This window comes from Lasiodiplodia theobromae, assembly GCF_012971845.1.
Source record: "Lasiodiplodia theobromae strain AM2As chromosome Unknown scaffold_18, whole genome shotgun sequence".
In the NCBI taxonomy this organism is placed as follows: Eukaryota; Fungi; Ascomycota; class Dothideomycetes; order Botryosphaeriales; family Botryosphaeriaceae; genus Lasiodiplodia; species Lasiodiplodia theobromae.
Window position 1 is genome coordinate 741,622 of NW_023336388.1, and position 21,692 is coordinate 763,313.

Consider the following 21,692-nt stretch of genomic DNA (forward strand, 5'->3'; position numbering starts at 1 on the left):
TCAAGCAATCTGCCTGTCCCACTCCCTCACGACAACCCCCTCGAGGCCCTCAAGCGCCTCATCCACCGTGTTGCCGATCGGTCCAATGAGCACCAGCCTCTGTCGATACTCGGGAATACCAGAACTGTACGGGCCAATGTACACGTCAATGTCCTCGCCGTCGTCCTCGTCGTCGCCGTCGTAGCCGCTGCGGCTGCTGTTGCCAGAGATGTTGCCGTTGCCAGCGTCGTTGTTGTCACTGCGACCACCGTTGTTGCCCAAGCCAGAAGAGCCATTCTCAACCGCAACGACGCCGCCGTTTCCGTGTCCACGTCCATTCTGAGCCCTGATGATGCGGCTGCCGATGGAAGAGCTATTGCCGTTGCCGTGGCCTCGGCCAACGCCGATCAAGACGATGTCGTTGGTCTGGCCGAAGGAACCGCCGCTGTAGCTGCCGCCGCTGTCGGAGGCGCCGGGCACACCGCGCATGTCGTAGGTCAGATGGTCTGGCTGGTCGACCAGGAATAGGGCGGCGCGGTACAGGTTGCGGTTGCCGGCGGCTGTGATGGTCGTCATGCGGATGTGGTGGTGGCGGACGGCGGGGTACAGGCGGGCAGAGGTTTCTGGAGGAGGATCATGTCAGCGAGCTGTGTGCAGAGAAGGAAGATGCTGATTCGGCGGGCAATGGAGAGAGAATGTGGATGTGGTGGAAAGGCTGCCATGGATTGGGGTTTTAAGGGGAGGGATGGAAGGAGGAGGAGAAGGGCTGAGCAGAGCAGAGCAGAGCAGAGTAAGGCGGAACAGAGTCTCGTTTCTGGCTCACTGGCCACCAGACCTGCTCGCCCTGGCTCCGTCACCGCACTGCAGACGCAGACGCGCTCTTCCACTCCCACCCGCGCTCCCACCCCCCTTATTCCTGCCACCAAGCAACTTGGACGGGAGCACGTACCGAAAATCGACACCGTAACCGCGCGTCCGCGCGCGGGATCGCTGAAGTAGCCGACGCCAGGTCCGCCCGAGAAGTGGCGGCGCGGCTGCCAGTGGTAGACAGGGAACGGGAAAGACGGCTGTTGGACGACGACGGTCTGCTGGGCCGTCGGGAGCGGCTCGGCGGTGACTGGGAGCAGCGGGGCTGAGCTGGACGACGCCGCTGCGGGAGTGGGAGGAGGAGTCATGGCGGAGCGGTGCGGGCGGAGGTTGTTGTTGTTGGGCATGGTGCCGGTGGTTGACTCGTGCGAGTGGTGGCGGGCTGGATGCAAGTGCGAGACCGGCGGAGGGCGCGAGAGAGGAGGAACGAGTGGTGGAGGAGTGGTGGTGGAGAGAGTTGGCGGTGCGGTGCGGTGAGCTGGAGCGCGACGCTTGGGGCGGTGTTTGGGCGTCAGGTCGGCTGCGGGCAAGCGCTTGTCTGCGTGTGCACGCGCGCTGCGTTCAACACTTGCTATTTCGTGCTCGGGTGCTTGGAATTCTTGGAGATGGATTCACTGCCCGTGCAAATATTCGATGTCTACTGCCAGTACTGCGGACCTGGAGTGATGATAATTGTATTTCACACCACTCTTCAACGTGATGTTTTACGCAAGACAGCTAACTATCGAACAGCGCCTTCTTCGCCGACCCAAAAACAGAATGCTATCATTGAGCGCCGCGTGCCAGACGGTGATGGAGAAAGTTCAGCTCAGTGACCGTCACGAATGCTTCCAACAAACGACATCAAAAGGCAACCCTTTGCCACCTCCGCATTGCTACAAGGGAATGAGTGACCAGCGTATTCAGGTACAATAGTATTGCGTCGTTCTCTGAAAGCTGGAACGGCAGTGGATCCCATGACCACCTCTCCCTCTGCCATCTCATATGAAGAAGCCTCAGCGTCCTGTCCGTGATCTTCCAGATCAATGCGTCGTTTAGTTTCTGGTGTCGTTCGTCGTCGGGCCAGGATAGGAGAACTTCATAGAGCGCCTTCACAGCAACTTTGTCGTGCATAATCGCCTGGGACCAGCCTTCCGGAATCATTCTGATGTTCTTGACTTTTGTTGTCTCGTCGACGTCTACAGGGCACGTTGCGTCATTGTGTCGGTCTTCAATCATTTCGATCTCCAGCGGATCGATCTGCACCCATCGAGGTGACTTTTCTGAAAGCCTTTTCCAGGTTTGCCAGGTATCGGTCAACCATCCTGCCCAGCCATAAGGCCTCACAGGCCATTTGACTCTCTCGAGCTTGCTTCCGTCACCGGAAATGTCGATATACCTGTGCAAAGGTTCAAAACCTTTACACTGGTACATAGGCATGAAGCGCTCATAGCAGAATGGCTTCGGACAGATGATCTCGGGGACCTCTGCTGCCCTGTTGTGGTTATTTCTTTCCAGTTTTTCGTGCCTAACAATGTTCTCCATGATGTACTGCTGAAGGCAGGCCGCTCCGAAAACGTGGTCGCAGCGGGCCAGCATCGCCGGCCAGTGCAGTCGGTCTGTGAACTCCTCGAGGCAGAGGTAGCATTTCGATTCAACTATCTCGGCAGTTGGTATGATGGAGATGATGTACGAAGGGGGCAGCTCGCAGATCTTTAGATAATCGTTAAAGACGTTGTTGTTTTCGATGTAGCGGCCTTTGAACTGTGAGGAAGGTCGAAGAGCGATAGGACTGGGCGACTCGTCGCGTGCTTGAGCGACCGTGAGCACTCTCACGAGCTGGGCGTCGAGCCAATCTTCGGCTGCGGAGGGGTCTGAGACGGTGTTATCAGCCATGGGTAGAATTGCGAGAAAGTAATGAACGGGATTGTGCGTGGTGCTCGATGCAGTGAAAGGTATGCCAACAATGCTTGGACACGTAAGAAGCGGGAGGGTTGGTGGAAGATGCAATGCCGCCGCGCGACTTCCAGTGCAGCCCCCGACGGAAGCCACTTCCTCGATGTGGGAACAAATGATGTCACGCCTCACCAACAGCAACGCTGACGAACCAAATGGTGTATTCCATAAGCTGCTGTCGTAAGGCAGAGCGCTATTCAACCAGAATCGCCAAGTCCTCCCAAGAATGCCATGCAGTCGCCTCACATGGACCGCTCACTGCGGAACCCACCAATTCTCGCCAAGAGGGATTTCGCTGTTGCCCTCATCCTCGACTTTGACCTGGACCTCAGGTTCTGCCTGCTCAACCTCTGCGGCGCCATACTCAGCCATGAACCCAGCGAACGTCGCCTTGCGAGCATCCTTCTCCTCGATCTGCATAGCGCCATACTTCAATATGAACTCCGCGGAGAGCACACCACTAGAACTCCTCTCCTCGCGCAGCGCCATGTCCTTTCCGCCCACATGCTGCAGGCCACCACCCAGCGCCTGGTTCTTCTCCACCGCGAGGCGCTGCTGCTGCTGCTGCTGCACCTTCTCCTGCCGTCCCACCTCTCCCTCCACCTCCTTGCCGCCGTCGCCGCCGCCGCCGCCGGCACCACCACCGCCCTCCGCAGCCACGGGCCCACCACCACTAAACTTCCTCGCACTCTCCTGCATCAGCGACTCCCACTCGCTCAACACATCCTCATTGCTGCGTCCAGCAATCTTCTCCTCGAACTCCCGCCTCGACGAGAAGCGCCGATCGCCCAGGCCGACGGCGCAGCGGCGCTCGTGGTAGCTGCGCTCGTTCTGGCTCGCAAACGGCCAGTCGCAGCGCTCGCGACAGTACCACATGCGCGTCTCGCTGCTCGTGCCTTGGCGCTTGCGCATGATGGCGCGGAACTTGTTCTTGGCGGTGCGGGATAGCGAATCGAAGTCGGGCGAGGGCTCGTGGTCATTGCTGGTGGGCTTGCGGCGGCGCTTGGGGGTGGAGGGCTCGGTGGTGACGTCGTCCGTCATGGGGGTGTCGACAGCGGGAGGCGGCATGCCCGGACGAGGGGTGGGGGACGGTTCATCATTGATGGGAGAAGCGAGCTGGGCGGCGTTGGTGGGGGGAGTCTCGCCGGCAGCGAGATCCTGCAGGAAGTTGGAGAGGAAGGAGGACATGGCGGAGATATTGCGTCTCGTGTTTGGGATGCTTTCGGAACGCCTGCTGTGTTGTTTTGAGCGGATTTTGCGCCGTTGCACCCGCGCGGAGTGCGCGATGAGCGCTGTTTTGGTTTTCTTGCTTATCTTGTGCGCAGGCGGTGGTGGTTTCGGCGGAGAGAGAAGGGGGAGAGAGGAGAGTTGGGGGAAAGATATAAACAACAATAGTGCGCCCATCGCGACGACGGTCACGCGCGCCGCAACCATCTATAGCAGCGGCGACCCAGCTGACGAAGAACGGAGAAAGCCCACGGCGGTAGTGAACGAAGCGCTGAGATTCCATGAAAAAGCACTGGAGAGAGGGGAGGTTTCTCCGGATGAGCGCATGCGAGTACGCGCCAGGAATATCTCGAACCAGCACTTCTCGAACAGAATATCTTGGACACCGACAAGCACCCGCCCGCTCGAGCGACAGTGCCAGTGTCCCAAGGCCTCACTGCTGGCGCCCTACATGAGTGAGCAGTGCGCAATTCGATATATATGATGGACAGACAGGACAGGAACTTCAAGCACGGGCAGATCAGGTCGCATCACAAAGTAAGATTTCCATAGTTAAAAAAAATATAAGTTTTCTCTTATGCTAATGTCTCAATGCACGCTGTCCGCTGAGTCTTTGGCTTGAATCTCGCAGTCTTTAGATGCATGAGTAGGCTGGTTCCCGAGAGAACACTAGCGACAGTGGATCTTGGACGCTATGAGCACTGCGGAAGGCTATTGAAAAACCAGGCGCATTGGCTAGATAAGCTCCGAATTCTGATTTAGTGCGAAGATGAAGGAAAAGAGAGGAGCGTGGAAGAGGAGGAGTGGTTCTTTTAAAGGCGGCTAAGCGAAAAGCTATGCTCCATTCGGACGGCGCAGATGATCCAGGCACCGCCGCACAGCGCCGCCCGCCCGCTTGGCCGGCAGTTTGGAAGGTGGGTGATGGCCTGGAAAGAGCTGTGGATGGCGTCATCGCCGCGCTCGCTGCCGCTGTGCTCAGCCTTGGGCATTCTCGCCAGCTCCGTTTGGCCTTTCAGCCAGGTCGTCAGTGACTGATTCTGCAGCCACAGTGATAGCTATCGTTGCCAAACTAGATGGTAAACTAACTGCAATCTTTTCTAACACTGGAGGCGGCGGATCCGTGCATATTCCAGGCACGGAGACACTTTGGATTGCAGATGGACATCGTTTTGGAGGAGGCCGCCGTGATATCACGAACCGCGCAAACAGGTTCAGAGCGAGATGGTTCTATGCTGGACCACTGATTCTCGCCGTTTCTCTGACAACCCTGCGAAGCCAGCCGCAGTCAAAGTTTGTTCGCCAATTCTGGCGACGCTCGTGCATGTCCAAGCGCTCGCGGCCTTTTCTGACCCTCTTCCAAGCGCCTCCAACCCAGACCAACGACACTCACCAGCAGAAGCTGACCACTCGCTTTCGCTCAGCATCTGCTCATCAATTCCAAGATCTTCCAGTAAGCCCCAAATCCCCATTCAAACAACACCGCGCTCACATCTCAGCAAACCGCGCCCGACCCACCACCGGCAACCAACCATGCCGCTCTTCTACACCCCGGACCTCTGCCACCTCACTCGCGCGCGCGGCGTCGAGTTTCCAGTCAACCCGGCCCTCCTCTCCCCGCCGTTCTCTCCCAACCCGCACGACAGCAACTCGTCCGCCGCGCCGATCGCCACCGTCGCCGCCACCACCGCACCGGCGCAGCAGCTCAACAACCCGTCCACGCCGACGCACCATGGCCTGCCCGCCAACACGAACCCCACCAACAACAACGACAACCATGACAGCAGCCCGCTCAGCATCCCCGTCCGCGAGGCCAGCCACGTCTACCACGAGAGCTACATGCACGACATCGCCAGCCGCTCTGACCTCGAGCTGTCCGCCCTAACGGGAACCTTCCATTGGCGCGGCCTGGACCTGCTCAGGCGCAGCATCGCGTTCCACACCGGCCTGCTGAATGCCAACGACGGTGCTGCTGCTGCTGTCGGCGATGAGGCCGCTGAGCGCAAGAAGAAGAGGAAGATGAAGCACGCGCTCGAGAGCTCCAAGGAGAAGGCGATCTTGTTCGTGGGCGGCGAGGGGGATCTTGTGGGGGATAGGCATGGGGCGAGCGTTACGTGAGTGTCACTTGTTGTGCGCCCGCCTGCGGTGGCGGATGGATGATGGGGGAAATGTTTGCTGACGATAACAAACAGTGTCCCGCCCGCGCAGCTGCTGAGGCTGAAGGCCCTGATCGTCGAGCTGACGCCCGACCGCGTCCTCGGCACCATCCAGTGGATCGAAGACCACGACGTCGCCAACGTGTCGATCCAGCTGCGCCCGGCGTGCTTGGGCGCGAACCAGCAGTACTGCAGCAACTGCACCAGGCTCTTCTACGAAGTCGTAAGTAGTTTTTTTCTTGTTGTTCTGTGGGTTGGGAGAGCAAGGCGAGGCTGACCGGTCTCCGTACTGTGTAGAACCGTCCCGGCCAGTATGGCACCACCGAGCTCGCCGTGGACCCCTTGGGTATCTTCCCTTGCGGCCACATCTTGTGCAGGTGCTGCGTCGTCGGCTGGCTCAACGATGTCACGGCCAAGGGCAGGCGTGGCACTCAGCCGTGCTGCATCCGCTTCTCGCAGCCTTACTCCTACTACTAATCGGGGCGAAGTCCAATGCTGGGACGAATGGGGTCGGCGGTCTGCTAAAGGATGGAAACCAGACACTTTCTACAATGGCTTCATGATGGCTTTTTCGAGAAACGACAGGATAATGATTCCGGGATAGCGTTGCGCTGACGCATGGAATTTTGGACATCCACTGGCTCTTTCAGATTGTTCGAGAACTTGAAAGGTTCAAGCATTCATGTAAACTATGAGAAAATCCAGACAGAGACTAAAAGACAATGAGATGGCTATATAATTAGAGGTTTGCTTTCATCTGTTGTCGTTTAGAAGATGGAGAAGATCATCAATAAGCTGCGGGTGCTTAATGTTCAAAGAAAATATTCCTCACCACAGGTCATTAAATTTGTCTGCAAACTCTGGAGCAAATTATCTCTGAGATGTCCACCGACGTAGTCGCAATTGACTGTATTTATTTCTTTTTCACGTCCATATTATCCTCCTGACATACATACGTGCTGTGGTACCCGTTATGGTAGCCGGTGGAGAGCTGAGCTCACAATGCGTCCCACGAGCTCCCAGGACCGCAACGAGGCAATGGCATACCATATGGACACAATGGGTGTCAAATTTTTGCAATGCGTGTACCTGAAGATGCTCCCGAGCCCTAAGCATGTCATTCAATATTTTCCAATTTATAAAACTGTTGAAAAAAAAAGAGAGTTGCTAGAGAAAGGCGGGCGTGGACTCGGCATAGCACCGCAAGCAACTGGTAGGGCACGGCACCAAGAAAGGTATCTCTTGTGCTCGAATTACGGACTGTCTGGTATGGTAACAGAATTTATCTTGTGGTGGAAGAAGAGAACTATGCAGAGCCAGCCGTTCGCCGTCCGTTGTCCGCCTTTGCCGTTGAGCAAGTGGGTTGGAAATAGGCTTTTGGGACCACTGAAGCGGTCAACGCTGGGAAAACAGAAATGGCGCAACGTTTTGAACCAGCAGGCTCTTGAAATATTAGATAGCGACTTCACTCATCTGTCTAATCAGACGCCACTCATCACAGAAGAAGTTGATGGGATGTTCTTCCACTGCCCTACGGCATCGCCGTCAATGGTCATAATAGGAGATTTACCTCGCAGACGCACGAATTTCGACGCAGGGAGAGTGGATCAGACATCCGGCTGATTGGCGATGGCAGCTTTCAACAGCTTGACGACGTTGAGACATTGTGAAGATCAAGGAGATCCATGACTGGAAATTGGGAGAGTACGCGTAAAACGCAACAGAAAATTTCGAGGTACGCGTGGAGAGCAGGAAGGAGGTCTGTTGAACAGTGTAATCGATTTGAATTGAACACTACTGCTCCTTGGAATGGAAGATCTAAACCATCGCCCTACATATTTGAATTACTCGAGAATAACATGATTGTTAAGGAGGTAGATTGTGTATGTGGTGTTTTTTGCATAGCAATAAACTAGGGTTGTTCCTTGGAGTTGAGAAAAGTAATAAAAAGCGGAAATTGAACGCAAAAATAAAGATAAGCAACAATGAGGTTTGACGGTCTCCCTTCCACGAGCCGGTCAAGGTGGCCATATAGATCAAGACATAGGTGTTTCAGAGGCATCGTTCCGAAGACCAATGCACGATTCATGAACACACAGGCCTTTAGGTCTGTAAACTAGAGACGGCCCGCAAGTAGTGTAGAAGCGACAACAAGCAAGAAAAAGCGGATCCATGTTCTCACTTAGACACTCAGCTTGATGGCGAGGGTCCAGTGAGCAGAAGCCGTAATTGCGATGTGTGGTGATCGAGATCACAGAGCATTTCCAAAACGCCACGTTTGAAATAGGATTGCTAAATCAAACCTCGAATTACGTTTTTGTTAGGTGAACTGTGATCAATTGGGCCGAATTGCTTGCTTCTGGTAGGACCTTTCTTCCGCTCTGGAACAGATTTTCGCTACAGCGGATGCTTTGGTGCTCTGGAAAAGTTTTTGCCTATCACCTGCCGAATTATGCACGTCATCACCTGCTGGAGTCCACGCGCACAAAAGTAGACAAATTCCGCATGTCCCAAATAAATGACAGCAGGATATAAAAGGCCCCACTGAATAGCTTCAATGGAATCATCACAGTATTTTCTTTTTCAAAACGGTTTGATGCATAGGATCTGCCTTGGGTGTGCCTTCACCGGTATAATTTTCATCAAAGCGTCCTGCTACGATTCAATTTTAGTGTAAAATAACATTTGAAGCCGTACGATATGTTGAGCTTCAAGCCTGTCTGACATTTTTGGAGGTCTCAGAGCGGGCATCGGATGAGTTGCCCAGTCTCACTGCGCCGCAGATCTGCTACGACAGAACGCAAGGTGAAATCCACCAAAATCGCTACGCACCGCAGCATTTCAACTTTTTGCCGAATGCTATGGCAAAGCAAACGTCGAGAAAACGCGATGGCGATCCGTGCCTCTTTTGAAAAACCTCACTGTGCGAGGCTTCCGTATGCTCGCCCCGAGCATATTATAAAGCATGCGTTCACGGTTCCTATATACAATCCACAATTCCAAGAGTATGAGATGGCCTTGGTATATAAACACCTCCATAACAAGCACTCGAGCTGCAAAGCAACAGCGGCGCGCAAGTGTGCGCATGGTAGGACTACCTTGCATTCTTCACTGGGTCAGAAACGAATCAGAGCTAACTTCTGCCTCCTTGTAGCCCTGAAACAGCCAAAGCAGAGTCGACAGCCTGGGTAAACGCGCTTCTCTGCGGAACCAATCAGCACGCTCTGGCCGGAGCGCGAGAGAAGTCCCACCGCTCACTCTTCTGCATCCTCCTCCACCTGCCCGCCCTCTCTCTCAGCTCCGCGCGCCCGCTCCTCACCTCCCACCACACCATCCTCAACGCAGCGCGTCAGCATGGATATCTCAAGCAATCGCGACCGGTACGTATGCCCTGAACCCACCAGATCTTCCATCCTCCTGACACTCCACTCGCCAGCTCCGCCTCGCCCCGCCGCGACGACGACGACGCGTCCAACCACGCGAGCAGCTCTTCCTCCTCCCGCCGCCAGCTCCGCGACATGACGCCCCTCTCCAGCGGCCGCCCCTCCAACCGCCCTATCACGGAGCAAGACCTCCAGGGCTTCGTCCACGACCCAAAGGTCGAAGCCGGCCAGTACTACGAAGGCGCCCTCGTCTCGCGCCGCTCCCAGATGCGAGAAGCCTGCGAAAAGGCCAAAGCCGCCATCTGCGCCGCGTTGGAGAAAAATCGCGACGACGCCGCTGCCACTCACGCCAGCAAGCATTACCCCTTCTGGAGCACCCCGTCCGTCGTTGGCAACGCCGCGTCCGTCCCGTTCGCCCCGGCCAAGCCTCCTGCCATCTCCACCGCCAAGGTCATCCAGAGCGCGAACTTCGTGCAGAAGACGAAGCCGCTACGCGAGATCAACGCCGCGTGCCGCAAGGTGCACGAGGCTAAGAAGGCGGCGGACAGCAAGAAGGCGCGCGACATGTATCTGCTCCGCTCGACCAGCCCCATTCCGCAGTTCGCGGCCGACTACCCGCCTGACGTGTTCATAAGGTGGGCGGGTGGCAGGGAGGAGTTCAAGCGCAGGGCTAGGCTGATTGAGGGGGATTTGAGGGCAAGGGGTTTGCTGGAGGAGCGCCGCCGCGGCGAGTAGGGGGGTTCAGCGGGAGCACAAGCAACGCCGACGCGTCGTCTGGATATGGGGATGTTGGGGCTTTGGGGAGGCCATGTGTTGGGGTCGTTCGCCTATTACTACGTCCACCGATTGAGGTGCTTCGGAATTCTTCTGCGGGATGGCTGGCCTCGTTGCGGATGTCAATCAGGTTGATGCGGCGGCTAGCTATTCCTTTTCCTTCATCTATAGCTGGAGAAATGAGATCTTCATGTCCAGAATCGATCGTGACGTTAGAGTGAGGCTTTGTGCAAAACCAAGCGCGAGTTTCCTGTTCAATTGCCCAATTCTGAGAGCCGCAGACGGCCTTCTTGCCATACCAGACGCTGGTCCGCAGGGCTGGGCCGTCCTTGGTGTTGCCCAGCTCGTCCAGGCCTTCTGGCACGTTCTCTCTGGGCCCAGCATGTTCGTCCTAAGCCTCACCTGCCGCTCTCGGCTGCGCCGCGGCGGCGGTTGCCCCGCCGGCCAGGCATCCACGCAGCCAGCCCCACGACCCGGTGATGAGCCGCTAGCTTGCGGGTATAAAAGCCCGCCAATTCTTCTTCGCTTCCTCCGCATGCTCTAACCTAATAACCTAACAAAGGCTCTAGGACTGTAGCGGGTAACTGGTCATTTGACGCTACAGGGTGGTTTTGCAGCGACTGGACTATCCATGATTCATGGAAGTCCACGAGTGAAACCCAATTTTTGGAACACACACACATCACTCTTTGTGCTTTTCGTCGAGCAGCGTGCCTTGAGCATGCTCTGGAGGAAGAGCGAGCGAGCGAGCGGACTCCACCGCGCCCATGCCGGACACTCTCACAAACTGAATTTACATGCTGCTCTGCGATGCCCGCCCGGCGACCTGCGGACGGTTGCCCTGCCAGCCAACCGGCCCGTCGTATGATCCGTGATCCGGTGACGAGCCGGCTAGCTTGCGGGTACAAAAACCCCTCCTACTCTTCGCTTCTTCCCTCTTCTTTTTTCCCTCATAGTGGCTTGGGTTGGAAGCCCTTTTTGAAGTTTGCTGTTCTTCTCCGAAAGGATTTAGTGGTTTCGCAGCGACTGGGCTATCCACTGGCTCATGGATAGTCCATGAGCGAAACCCAATTTTTGGAAACCATCAGGGAGCTTGCTCTCCCGACAAGATTCTTTTCGTCGAGTGGCTTGCCTTGAGCAGGCCCTGGAGGAAGAGATGGCAGCTAGCAGTAGCGACATCTGCAAGCCTTGCAAGCCGTGCCTTGAGACCCCGCGCGCCCTGGACCTTAACATGCGGCTACATGATGGTGGTGGCGACGACGGCGACGGACGTTCGCCCTGTCCGCTGGCGCGATGCGTGGCTGTGACGCGATGAGCCGCCGATGGCGGCCATGAACCAACCTTTGCCTCTTTGCTTCCGCTCTTCTTTCTCAGCGAGAGAGACTGGTTTGTCTAGGGAGGCTAGCTTTTGAGACAACATGGATCCCTCCTCATGGAGCATCCCACAACACTTTGCCTTGCGTCAAGCGGCTTGCTTTGCGCAAGCGCTGGAGGAAGACCGTGAACAGCAAGCCTTGCAACTGGGTCATCCTGGAGCTTGCGCACGCGCAGTGGGCGGCGAACGGGTGAGGTCGCGCGAGCTGTGGTGTACTGCGCACACTCGCGACATGGGCTGCTTGCATGTCAGTTGTGACAAACCTGCTCTCACGTCGCGCGCGGGCAAAAGGTCATGTAGCCATAGTCATTTTAAACGCTGCTCAGGCGCGTCCGGAAACCCATCCAGCCGCGGCGAGAAAGTCGTCATGGCGCTGCGATCACGACCATCCCATCCATGTTAACCGTGGTGGCCGTCAAATGCAATGTAGTGTCCGCTTTCGAGGTCGTGCACCTTCAAGTTGGACTCAACTGCGGCCTCCTGAACTGCCTCGGCACCGCTGAGGAAACGAAATGCGACATCTTGCCTGTGTCTGCCTCCAGATTGTTGTACGTCTGATGCTGGCGCCTCAAGTCACTATGAGCGAATGCTAACCATCGGGCGAGGGCTTGACATTCTCTTGCGCAGCTCTGGCGCTAGAAGCTTGCGTCCCGTGAAATGTTCTGCGGGGCAGGCATAAGATGTCTTTATCAGTCATCTCCAACTCAGAAGTTCAAAGAAATTGGGACTGTGAAGGAAATATATCTGGAGAAAGTAGAAACTCAGAGCTTCTGCGCGGAAGACGCCACTTCAGAACTTCAGGATGGGCAGTCGTTCTTGAGCGTTTTTCCTTACTTTCGTGAGCTTAACAGCGCACAGGCTTCTTTTCCTCTTGTGTGATTTTCATAAATATCAGCTGTAGGCGATGGGAACAGGTCAAAATGATATCCCAGGTTCTTCCTTGTGGGACAAGAGCGGCGATGAGACATGGTTGTAGACGCTTCATTGCCTTGTTATTCTCGGGTCACAATCTTACACGAGGCCAACAGAAATACAACTTCCACAGGTTGGAGGAAGCAGGGAGGGATCCAACTCAATGTTCGGTGCCCTCCGCATGTAGCCCAACCTCCTACACGGCGGGGTGGCTAGCAGGTGTACTACCGCTTCATGGCTACGGATAGCTGTAGACATAGACCACATCAAAGACCCTTCCATGTTTGCCGGTGTACCTGGATTCATCTCCGCAAAGGCGCCTCGACTTTTTGCCAACCCAGCATTTACCAGCTCCACATCCATCTCCTCCCTCCTTGTGCTTGCGTCAGGCCAACACGCCCGTAGCTCAAACCAATCCACCTCCTTGAGGAGCGGGCCCCAGGCTCAGAAAGCTCACTCTCCTGTTGCTGTTCCTCCTCTCCTTCCTTGGCCGTCTCACCAACCCCCCTCCCTGCCTACAGACCTTTATCGGCGCGCGGTGGCTGGCCTGCGTCAGCGGCTGGCTCCTCCGTCTGCCTATCACCCACTGCCGCTCGCAGACCGTCGCCGTGTCCCACGGTCACGACAGCAGCCCCCCTCTTCTTCAACATCCTCTTCATAGCCTTCAAGTATGCCCTCCCCTCCAAGCCACAGCATCACATTCGTTAGCGGAAGCTATCTGCCTTCGTCCACACACTCTCTCTTTCACTCTCTCCCCCTGTCCAGCGTCATCACCACCAGTATCGACGCTGGTTGGCCACCATTTCCATCTTCCCTCTCTCCCTCCAGTATCAGCGGCGGCGGCAGCAGCAGCAGAAGCATGCTGAAAAACCCGGTCGGCGTGCGCCGCGGGCTTCATTGGGGAGAGTATACTGGGGACAGCGATCCGTGTAGATAGTTGTCAGGCGCGCGTGAGGCGGCAGCGGGCGATCGCGAGTGTGGAGTGCGGGTAAAACGCTGGAGGACTAGAGTGACGAATGGCCGGGACGAGTGGAGACGCCGCGGTGGTGGATTGGGCCGGGGCTGCGGAGACGGAAGACGGGAGGAGGAGGAGGAGAAAGGCAGTGGAATGCGGTGCTGGATGCCTGTGCGTGAGGACTTGTGCGAGAAAAAGTTTGGGCGTGGTGGAGCGCCGTTAGGGGGTGATGGGGGTGGTCAGGTCTGCGGTCTCTTTCTTGTTAGCTTGGAGTTTTGGTTTCGGAGAGTGGGGGGGAGAAGGTTTGGGATTTTCAAACAGGCCCGCAGAAGCCGCCAGCACGGTTGAGGCCATGGAAAAGCGCAGAGGTCGCCGAATGATGCCCAAAGAACGGGTTTGCATATGAGGCGCGGCTCGAGACCGAATGTCCGTCAAGGCTGACAAAAGTAGCGGTGCGGCAGATAGAGGAACTGAGGCTTGGTGTGTGGCTGTCTGTGGAATGAAAAGTGCTGGTGCTGGAGCTATACATCAATGTCTCTGAAAGCCGCGTCGGAGGATGGTTGCGCTTCTTTGCTGCCTTGCGCTCGCTTTGCGCGGAGATTGTCCGCTAATCCAAGCAGAATCAAGCTTGAAAGCCAGGCGGGAGATATCGGTGAGGTGCTCTCATGAGTAGTTGGAATCGCATGGGCACTGTTGGCGCGGCCTGAGTTGCAGCGCAAGACGTTCGAGTGCTCACCCCGATTCCCTGGCTGACAGCTTCCGGGCCACAACTCAAACGCCGGAGTAGTCCGCTGCCTCTATAACATCTGCGCATACACTAGGTCAGACGGCGAATGCGCATGATGGGTGAGCGGCATTGAGCTCCGTCGCCTGGGCAGCCGACAACCTCAGCGCTGGAGTCACTGTCGCTCGCTGAGGACATCCGCCGCCGCCGCCGCCGGAGCTCTTCTCGAGCAAACCTGCTCCAGTCTCTTGAACAAGAAAATCCAATCCTCAACCATTCCCGCCCTACCTTCAAATCTGCCGCACAGTAACGTGGCGACCTCGCCCCGCGCTGCATTGCCGCCGAACCCTCCTCAAACCGACACACCAATCCCCATCTCATCCGACGAGACACCACGAACCTCTGCACCCGCGCGCTCTCCGCCAACGCGTCCTGAATGCCGGCCGTCCCCGAGCTGGTCCACCCTCCACAGATCCCCGTTTCTCTCTGCCGCTGATCGTCCACCTGCCCGCCCGATCCCCACTCTTTCGTCTGCGAAAAGCCCGCGCTCCGTGCGCGAATCCGCCATGATGCGACGCTCGCATCCCACCTACACAGTCGACTGCGATGCTGGCAAGGCTTCCAACGCTCACGCACACCTCTGATCAGCTTGGAGCCGCCCATCGCCAGCGCCGTTACCGTTACCCTCAGATGCTGCTAGACCGCAGACACTCTACTCCGCTGGTCACGGAGGAAGTGACAGATACCAGAGACAAAGTGGAGGTGATTGATAGTGCCAGAACGAATGCTGGAGAAAGGCGGAGCAGCGTTCCCTTGAGACGACGCAGCGCTGACCGGGCTGCGTGCTCCGCGTGCTGTACCTTCGAGCGCGCGACATGGCATTGACGGTAAATGACTTGGGGCTCGCACCGGAAAGACGGGGGAAGCAGCTGGCTTGTGGTTTTCAGAGCCAAAGTTAGGAGCGCGGACAGCACCCATGAACCATGGAATGACTAAAGTGGGCCACGTTACTTGCTCGTGGTCCTTCACGTTGATTCAAATGGTCTAGACATTGCAAGGAGTGCCTGGGCTGCAAATTGGGTGGATGTGCCCGCACAGAGAATGCCTCTTGATCGGGAAGAGCTGACGTTGCGGGCAGTGTTTGATGTAAGTCTATAGCCTTCTCCCCATACGTTGTTGAAGATCGCGGCTCAACTTCTGTTGTAGCCCTTCCAGATGCCGCCATGAAGTTCGTCATGAGCCCTCTCGAAGAGGCCATTCTCGACAAGTTCAAGATGTAGAGGCAACGCCGCCGATTCTCTGAGCCTACACATAATTGCAGAGCTATCTTTGCCGATTATTTAAGGTAGTACCAACAGGTTCACCGCCAAATACCCACAACGAAAGCAGACAGCAGTTCAACCGTCGTTGCTCAACGTCGCGCAGACCGTGCGACCATGGCTCCTACATGAGGGATCTCAGACTAGGAACCGAGAGTGCAATGATCTCCCCAGAATGTATTAGAGCACATCGAAGCTTAGGTACTAGTATGCCCCGCGGTTGGACAGACAACGGATGTCGTGTCTTACCGCTTCCACACGCTGGACAAGGATCCTCCGACTGACACACATGCGGCGCTGCTGTTGGATGAAGGCTATATGCAAGGGGGTTCACGTAGACCATACGTGTTATTTTCAGGCTCTCATGGCAAGAATACGAAGCGCCCCACTCCGAAATGCTCATCTGCTACGGATAGCCGGACCTTCGTGTGTCCTTGTTGCTCACAGCAGCACCCAGAGGGTGGGACGTTTGATTCTGGACTGCGAAGCACAGACGTCCGCGTCGGCCCTGGTCGCTGGATGTGCGGTGTGCTTGTGCTTCATTGGGATAGAGACGGCGATGCGCTGATGAAAGGGGCGATCTGGCGGGTTTGCCATGAGATGTTTCGACGTCCGGGAACATCCTGTGCGAATATGAGGCCCGCGAGAGGGTTTTAAAGCAGGCTCGTGGTGCCGGAGCGGGATAGAAGAATGGCATATGTAGATGTCAGGATTTTTCAGGGTAGCTTCCGGAAGGTAGAGCTCTTCAGGGATCTGATGCCGGTGCTTCAGCACTTCATTCCCACCAATCATTGTAATGACGGTGCAGTCTGCGATTCTTGGACCCAGCGCGGGTTTTGCGGCTGGGACGCAATGTATAGATAATGAATCACTTTGAACGCAGCTAGAGTTTGTGAGACCAGTTGAAAACATACGTAAGGCTGATCATGCAGATTAAAGTTCTGGAGAAAATGACTTGTGTACCTTGGGGAAGGATTTTCGCTGCTCACTGGCTCTATAGGCACCTGGTTCCACTCCGCCCTATGGTCCGCAGTGTCTTCATGTGCTTTCCTTTCACCTCCTTGTTCGGTGTTCTAGAAGCTGGTCCTGCAATCGAGCCCGAATCTTCACTTCACCATGGCATCACCCTGACGTTCAGTAGGATGCTTCACTCCTTTGAAAATTAACTTGACTGTTCCACTTGGGACACTTCACGTAAGCGGGACGTTGGAAGGATCAGACATATCTGTTGCCATGGGAGCGTCATTTGAAGAGCGGTACATTTCACGAGCAAGAAGTAACACTCGTGCCTCATGGGAGCCATGCTCCGTCAAAAGCTAAATGATGCTCCTTGTTGGACAAGCCCATCGGCCTGTCAGAGAGGGGGATATCCATGAGGTTGAATTCAAGGCTAAGTCATAGTCCAATCGCATGACCATCTTCGCAGCGGCGTCCCGTACATTTGAAGCACGCCATCATCGTTGGTTCCGCATGAGGATAGTCAGCAGCAAGCACATGCCGCAGCGTCCGAAGACCCTTTGTCTTGAAGCTGAGCTCGAGGCTGCGAATGACGAAGGAGCCTGGTACAGCGCGACCTCTGACTCTCTCGCTGGAGCACTCCTGCCCAATCCGTGCCCACCCTGCCGCCAGCACGAGCAGCTGACCCCTTTCACGAAGCCACCTGCTTTGCCCTCGGGCTTTCACGAGCCAGGGCGCCAGGCAGCCGCCGCTTCAAGCCCATCATCCGCCGCGACCACGTAAGGCCATCCTGCTGAAAGAAGCAGTTACTCAGCTACCGCCCCGTTGCCCGACGCAACCACCACCACTCGTGCCGGCGCAACCAACAGGTCTTGGCGTGCCCTTAAATAGCCCTGCGATCCTCGCCGAACGCTCCTCTTTTTCTTCTTCAGCTCTCTTTGCCTTTTGGCTTAGATCAAGCGAAGTAGCTGTTCTTTCAAGGTTAATCTCTTGAACGGCCTCCGGGCCTCAAAGATTAACCATAATTTTGGAACCGGGTGGCTGGTCCCTGAGCTCCGCTCATACTTCGCTGCCACAGTGTCGCTCGTATTGCACTACTTCGGGCTGACGCGACCTCTTTTTTTTTTCGTCAATTTGCTGGCCTTGAGCCGGCTCTTGAGGAAGAAAAAAATTTTCTCATTTGTGACTTGCGACTCGCACTTTGGTGTTTTGGCGAGCTTTGGCATATCTGGGTCTTCGATGTTCAGCGCCCGCCCAGCTTAGCTGCCATTGACTGCGGCGGTTGTTATGCCCATCAGCCTCAGTGAGGAGGCCAGTCTTGGTGGTTTAGCCCTGGGCGATGCTCTCCTCGACGGTGGTGACGCGAGCCGCTGTGGGCGCACGACGGATCAGCGCGCGCGCTCGTCACTCAGCTCGTAGCAGCTTTGCGACAGTCATGCCGATGGTACAGTGGCACATATCGCGCTCGGGTCGCTCTGTAGTAGTGTCCTAAGCGTGTGGACTTGTGCGGCACGACCTTCGTCGCCGAGTGTTTGGCCTGGCGGAGCGACGCGGTTGACGCCAATGCTTTGGCAGGACTTCACAATACTGAGCCTTACTGCCCTCGCCCCGCTGAGTATGACGACAGCCATACGGCGAAAAGCTTGCTATGGTTCCAGAGTCACCTTCGAGCTGCCAGGAAGCTCGTTCGCGGCGCCCGACGCATCCCACAGCCGTCGATGACCGCGCTCAGCCAGGCTCGCCCCCCAACCCCTCTCGACGGCGTCGATCTTGCAAAGTCATGCCCACCAAGGTTTCGATGCGCCCGCTCGCCTCAATTTCCCACTGACGAGACACATCCACGACAACCTGGTCGCCGCGGCGCGTTTCCGCTCCGCGGCCTGCGACGCCCAAGCTCATCCACACCCGACAGCGCGCCTCTGTCTCCGGCGCGAGATTTCGCGAGCTGCATATGCCCGTACTGCAACACTACCCCATGCAATATCCCACACAAGCCCCACCTCTCTCTCTAGCAGCCAGTTGCTGCTGCTCATCCCTCGCCGTCACGTCACGCTTCATATTGCCATCCGCCGCCTCCTCCGTCCGCGTCCTCCCCGCTCTTCGCCAATCCTCGACCACTAACATGATCGACGTCGACGGCCCTTCCGAATGTCGCCCACCCGCTAGATAATGCAGTATCACGCGTGCCCAACAGCTACGGCTCCAGCCGCCGCCGCCGCCAGACCCGCGTGCCGCGGTAGCTATCGCGAGATGCGCCTCCTCCTGCTCCCATGCATGTGTAAGCTCTTCGCCTTGCTTTTGCTGACATCTCTACAGAATAGCCTCATCAGAGCGTATCCGCACGACCCAATGCGCGAAGCCTCCTTGCAATCTTCCAACGCCTTCCGGTCTGGCGGCGATCTCGATCCGCCCCCCTCCACTCCATTCCAATCCGATGACCGTACCCGTCCCTTCCGTCCTCAGGCGGCTCCGCCGAGCGGCCAACGGCCAACAAACAAAGTATACTTGCCGGGAAGAGGGCGACTACGTTGTTGTTCAGGGGCGCTCAGGAACAAAGACCCTGTGCCGCCGCTACTGGACTCGGCATCCTTTGGTAGCTGGTACGGCGGCACTTCCAGAGGAGGGCTCCTGCGTTGCCCCATACTGAGAACAAGGAGGATGGCTTTGACAGCGCCCGGTTTCTGGATGAGCGTGGGGCTCAGCGTGGGAAGTTTAGAACCAGGTAAGCATAATCTGCGCTTTTGGAGAGAAGACGAAGGCACTGCTGCTGGAATCCATGTCTGGGTTTGTGAATACGAGACTATTGGCTAAAATGAGAGCCAGAATGGATATCGGGGAAGGTGGAGAGCGGCGGTGCTTGCTGGCTGCTTGGTTGTGGAAGGTGAAGGGATAGAATGAGGGCTGGGGCCGTTGGGTGAAACATATCCTGTGTTATGGCTAGTACAGGTGCGTCGCTCTTTGTACATGAAGGTTGGGGGCTCCTCGACTAGCTTGCTGTGACCCGAAGCCAAAGACACCTCCCCTTTTTGCTGGTAGCTCAAAAGCTGCCCACTCCTTCATGGATATGAAGCTTCCGCCGAGAAGACCACGGAACCCATCATCCTCCACTTCCATAGCAGTGCTTCGGTGTTCGGTCACGGACGAAAGCAGGACCGCAGACACTTCGCGCGGTTAGGCGTTTGCGCCAGCTTCCTCGCCGCTTCACACATGTTCTACTCCTCATGCCATCCAGTTAAGCTGCACATCCACCCCTGATGTAGCTGGATTCTCACACAGGAGCAGGAAATCTTCTTAGGTCCAGCACTGCACCGGTCGCTAGCGCTGACGATCAACAGCAGCGTGGGCTCCTATTATCCGCGATTCGCAGCATACAGAGTCACCCATCCTCCACAAAGATAACGTGTGTGTCCAGTGCACCAGGGCTGAGTTGACTTGAGGTTGTCCGCCAGCGGCATATCACAGCTTCAAAACAAGGCGTTGTTGATCGCCTTGTTATCGTCTCACCCACGCAGCGCGGTTGGCGTTTCCCAGACGGATGAAGTGAAGTAATAACGTTTGATTCAATGCAGGAGCAAGATGAAACTAACTATTCTGACTGTCCTCACGGGGCAGCATTGGAGGCTTCTGGTCGTGTTCAAGATTCTCCCACAATACGTTTGGCCAGTAACTTACTACGCATCGCACAATCACATAATACTCTCTTAACAGGAGCTCACTGTCACGACCAGGACCTCGCATGGTAGCTGTCGGCCAGTATCCTGTGTAATGTATTTTTTATCCTGCATTGAAATTTCTCTACTCTATCTTGCGTATCTTGGAATTGCAACCCATTTCCTCCGCATACTTGTCCATCATGCAGACAACCCCGCCCAGGATGCCACGATCACCTACTCGAGCACCATGACGGCATGCGTCTTCTTGAGCATCTATATAACCATGTGATATTTTCCCACTGTGTTGAAGTAAGGTTTGGCTTCCTGATGTGTAAGCTTTAACCCTGGCTTCACAAACGCCCGTTGTGGGCATGGACTACGAGGTTCTTCGACTCCCTTGAGCTGTGCTGCATAGGGACTACGGGACGACGGGTATTAGACGAACGCCATCTGTCCGAACGGCTTCCATCCCCTCCGAAGCAAGTCTTCTCTAGTAGGAGTTTACGAACGCTCCTCTTTTCCATCTTCATTGGGCAGCTCGCGGCCCCCCTCAGTTCTGCCAGCACGACATCCAGCAGCTCGTTGCATGCCGCCTCGGCCTCCGGAGGGCTGCTGTCCCGAGTCGAGAATAAAGGGAACAACACGAGAGCCTCAGACAAGGCGGAAATCTGCCCGGCCAAAGCAGGCCTTTCGCATAAGACCAGAAAGTGAATGTGTTTCGCGCCATCCGTATGTGTATGTGTGTGTGTGTGTGCAAACCAAGCGCCAACCTTGTGGTACAACGAGAAGCCGTTTTTTTAAAGGAAGAAGGCGATGGTGAAGCAGGTTTCCGTCTTTAGTCCACCGGATGGATGTTGGGGCATCCGCACGTGCCTTTTGGGGGAGGGCGACGGGTATAGAGAAAGCCAATGTCCGAGGGCGGGCAGCCAGGAGGGACGATGGCGCCGGAGCCCGGCAGCGAAAAAGCGTGAGATAACAGATCCCTTTCCACCGCCTGCTGTAATAGGTGGACCACCGCCTCCTCCCTCCTCTCTCTGTTCCACCACTCCCAACCCAAAGACCACAAAGGGGGGGCAAAAGTCGCACCCCAACAAGCACAGTCCACAAGCTGTCCGGGCTCCTTCCCAGATCGATCTGGAAAGGACTTTAGCAAATGGACCGAGCCGTTGAACGCGATGCAACGAGAGCCCGTCGCACTTGTCTTGGTCGCGGAAGTGGTCCTTGCAATACGCGACGCAAGCCCACCGAGTCCCCTTTCAGTGGAGATTCCATGTCTTGGATCTGACATTTCTTCCTTTTTTTTCCCCGCCAGAAAATTACTTGATGAAGAATTGTTTGCGGCAGGCGGGGAAGCCACGTCTTCACGGTTCGGTACGATAGGGGCGTAGAAGAACTCCGGATCTAAAGTCGGATATATTCCACGAGAGGTGTTCGAGGGCGCTCTGACCACATGACACCAGTTCGATCTCCTTCAGAGTT

At 56.2% G+C, this 21,692-nt stretch overlaps 4 protein-coding genes across 4 annotated transcripts; 2 read left to right on the forward strand and 2 right to left on the reverse strand.

The window, feature by feature from the left end:
* LTHEOB_6442 (uncharacterized protein) lies at nt 1–1,193 on the reverse strand (the record flags this gene model as incomplete). The annotated part of the gene is made up of 2 exons (XM_035515699.1): nt 1–602; nt 929–1,193. 2 exons carry the CDS (start codon nt 1,191–1,193, stop codon nt 1–3), a joined length of 867 nt encoding a protein of 288 aa, XP_035373025.1.
* A 496-nt stretch (nt 1,194–1,689) lies between these two features.
* LTHEOB_6443 (Ring finger domain protein) lies at nt 1,690–3,969 on the reverse strand (the record flags this gene model as incomplete). Its single annotated transcript, XM_035515700.1, has 2 exons — nt 1,690–2,794; nt 3,053–3,969. 2 exons carry the CDS (start codon nt 3,967–3,969, stop codon nt 1,690–1,692), a joined length of 2,022 nt encoding a protein of 673 aa, XP_035373026.1.
* A 1,569-nt stretch (nt 3,970–5,538) lies between these two features.
* On the forward strand, nt 5,539–6,638 carry LTHEOB_6444 (uncharacterized protein; the record flags this gene model as incomplete). The annotated part of the gene is made up of 3 exons (XM_035515701.1): nt 5,539–6,119; nt 6,198–6,384; nt 6,459–6,638. The coding sequence occupies 3 exons, from the start codon at nt 5,539–5,541 to the stop codon at nt 6,636–6,638; spliced, it is 948 nt and encodes a 315-aa protein (XP_035373027.1).
* A 2,877-nt stretch (nt 6,639–9,515) lies between these two features.
* Nucleotides 9,516–10,279, forward strand: LTHEOB_6445 (uncharacterized protein; the record flags this gene model as incomplete). The annotated part of the gene is made up of 2 exons (XM_035515702.1): nt 9,516–9,541; nt 9,598–10,279. The coding sequence occupies 2 exons, from the start codon at nt 9,516–9,518 to the stop codon at nt 10,277–10,279; spliced, it is 708 nt and encodes a 235-aa protein (XP_035373028.1).
* Nucleotides 10,280–21,692: the final 11,413 nt, after the last annotated feature.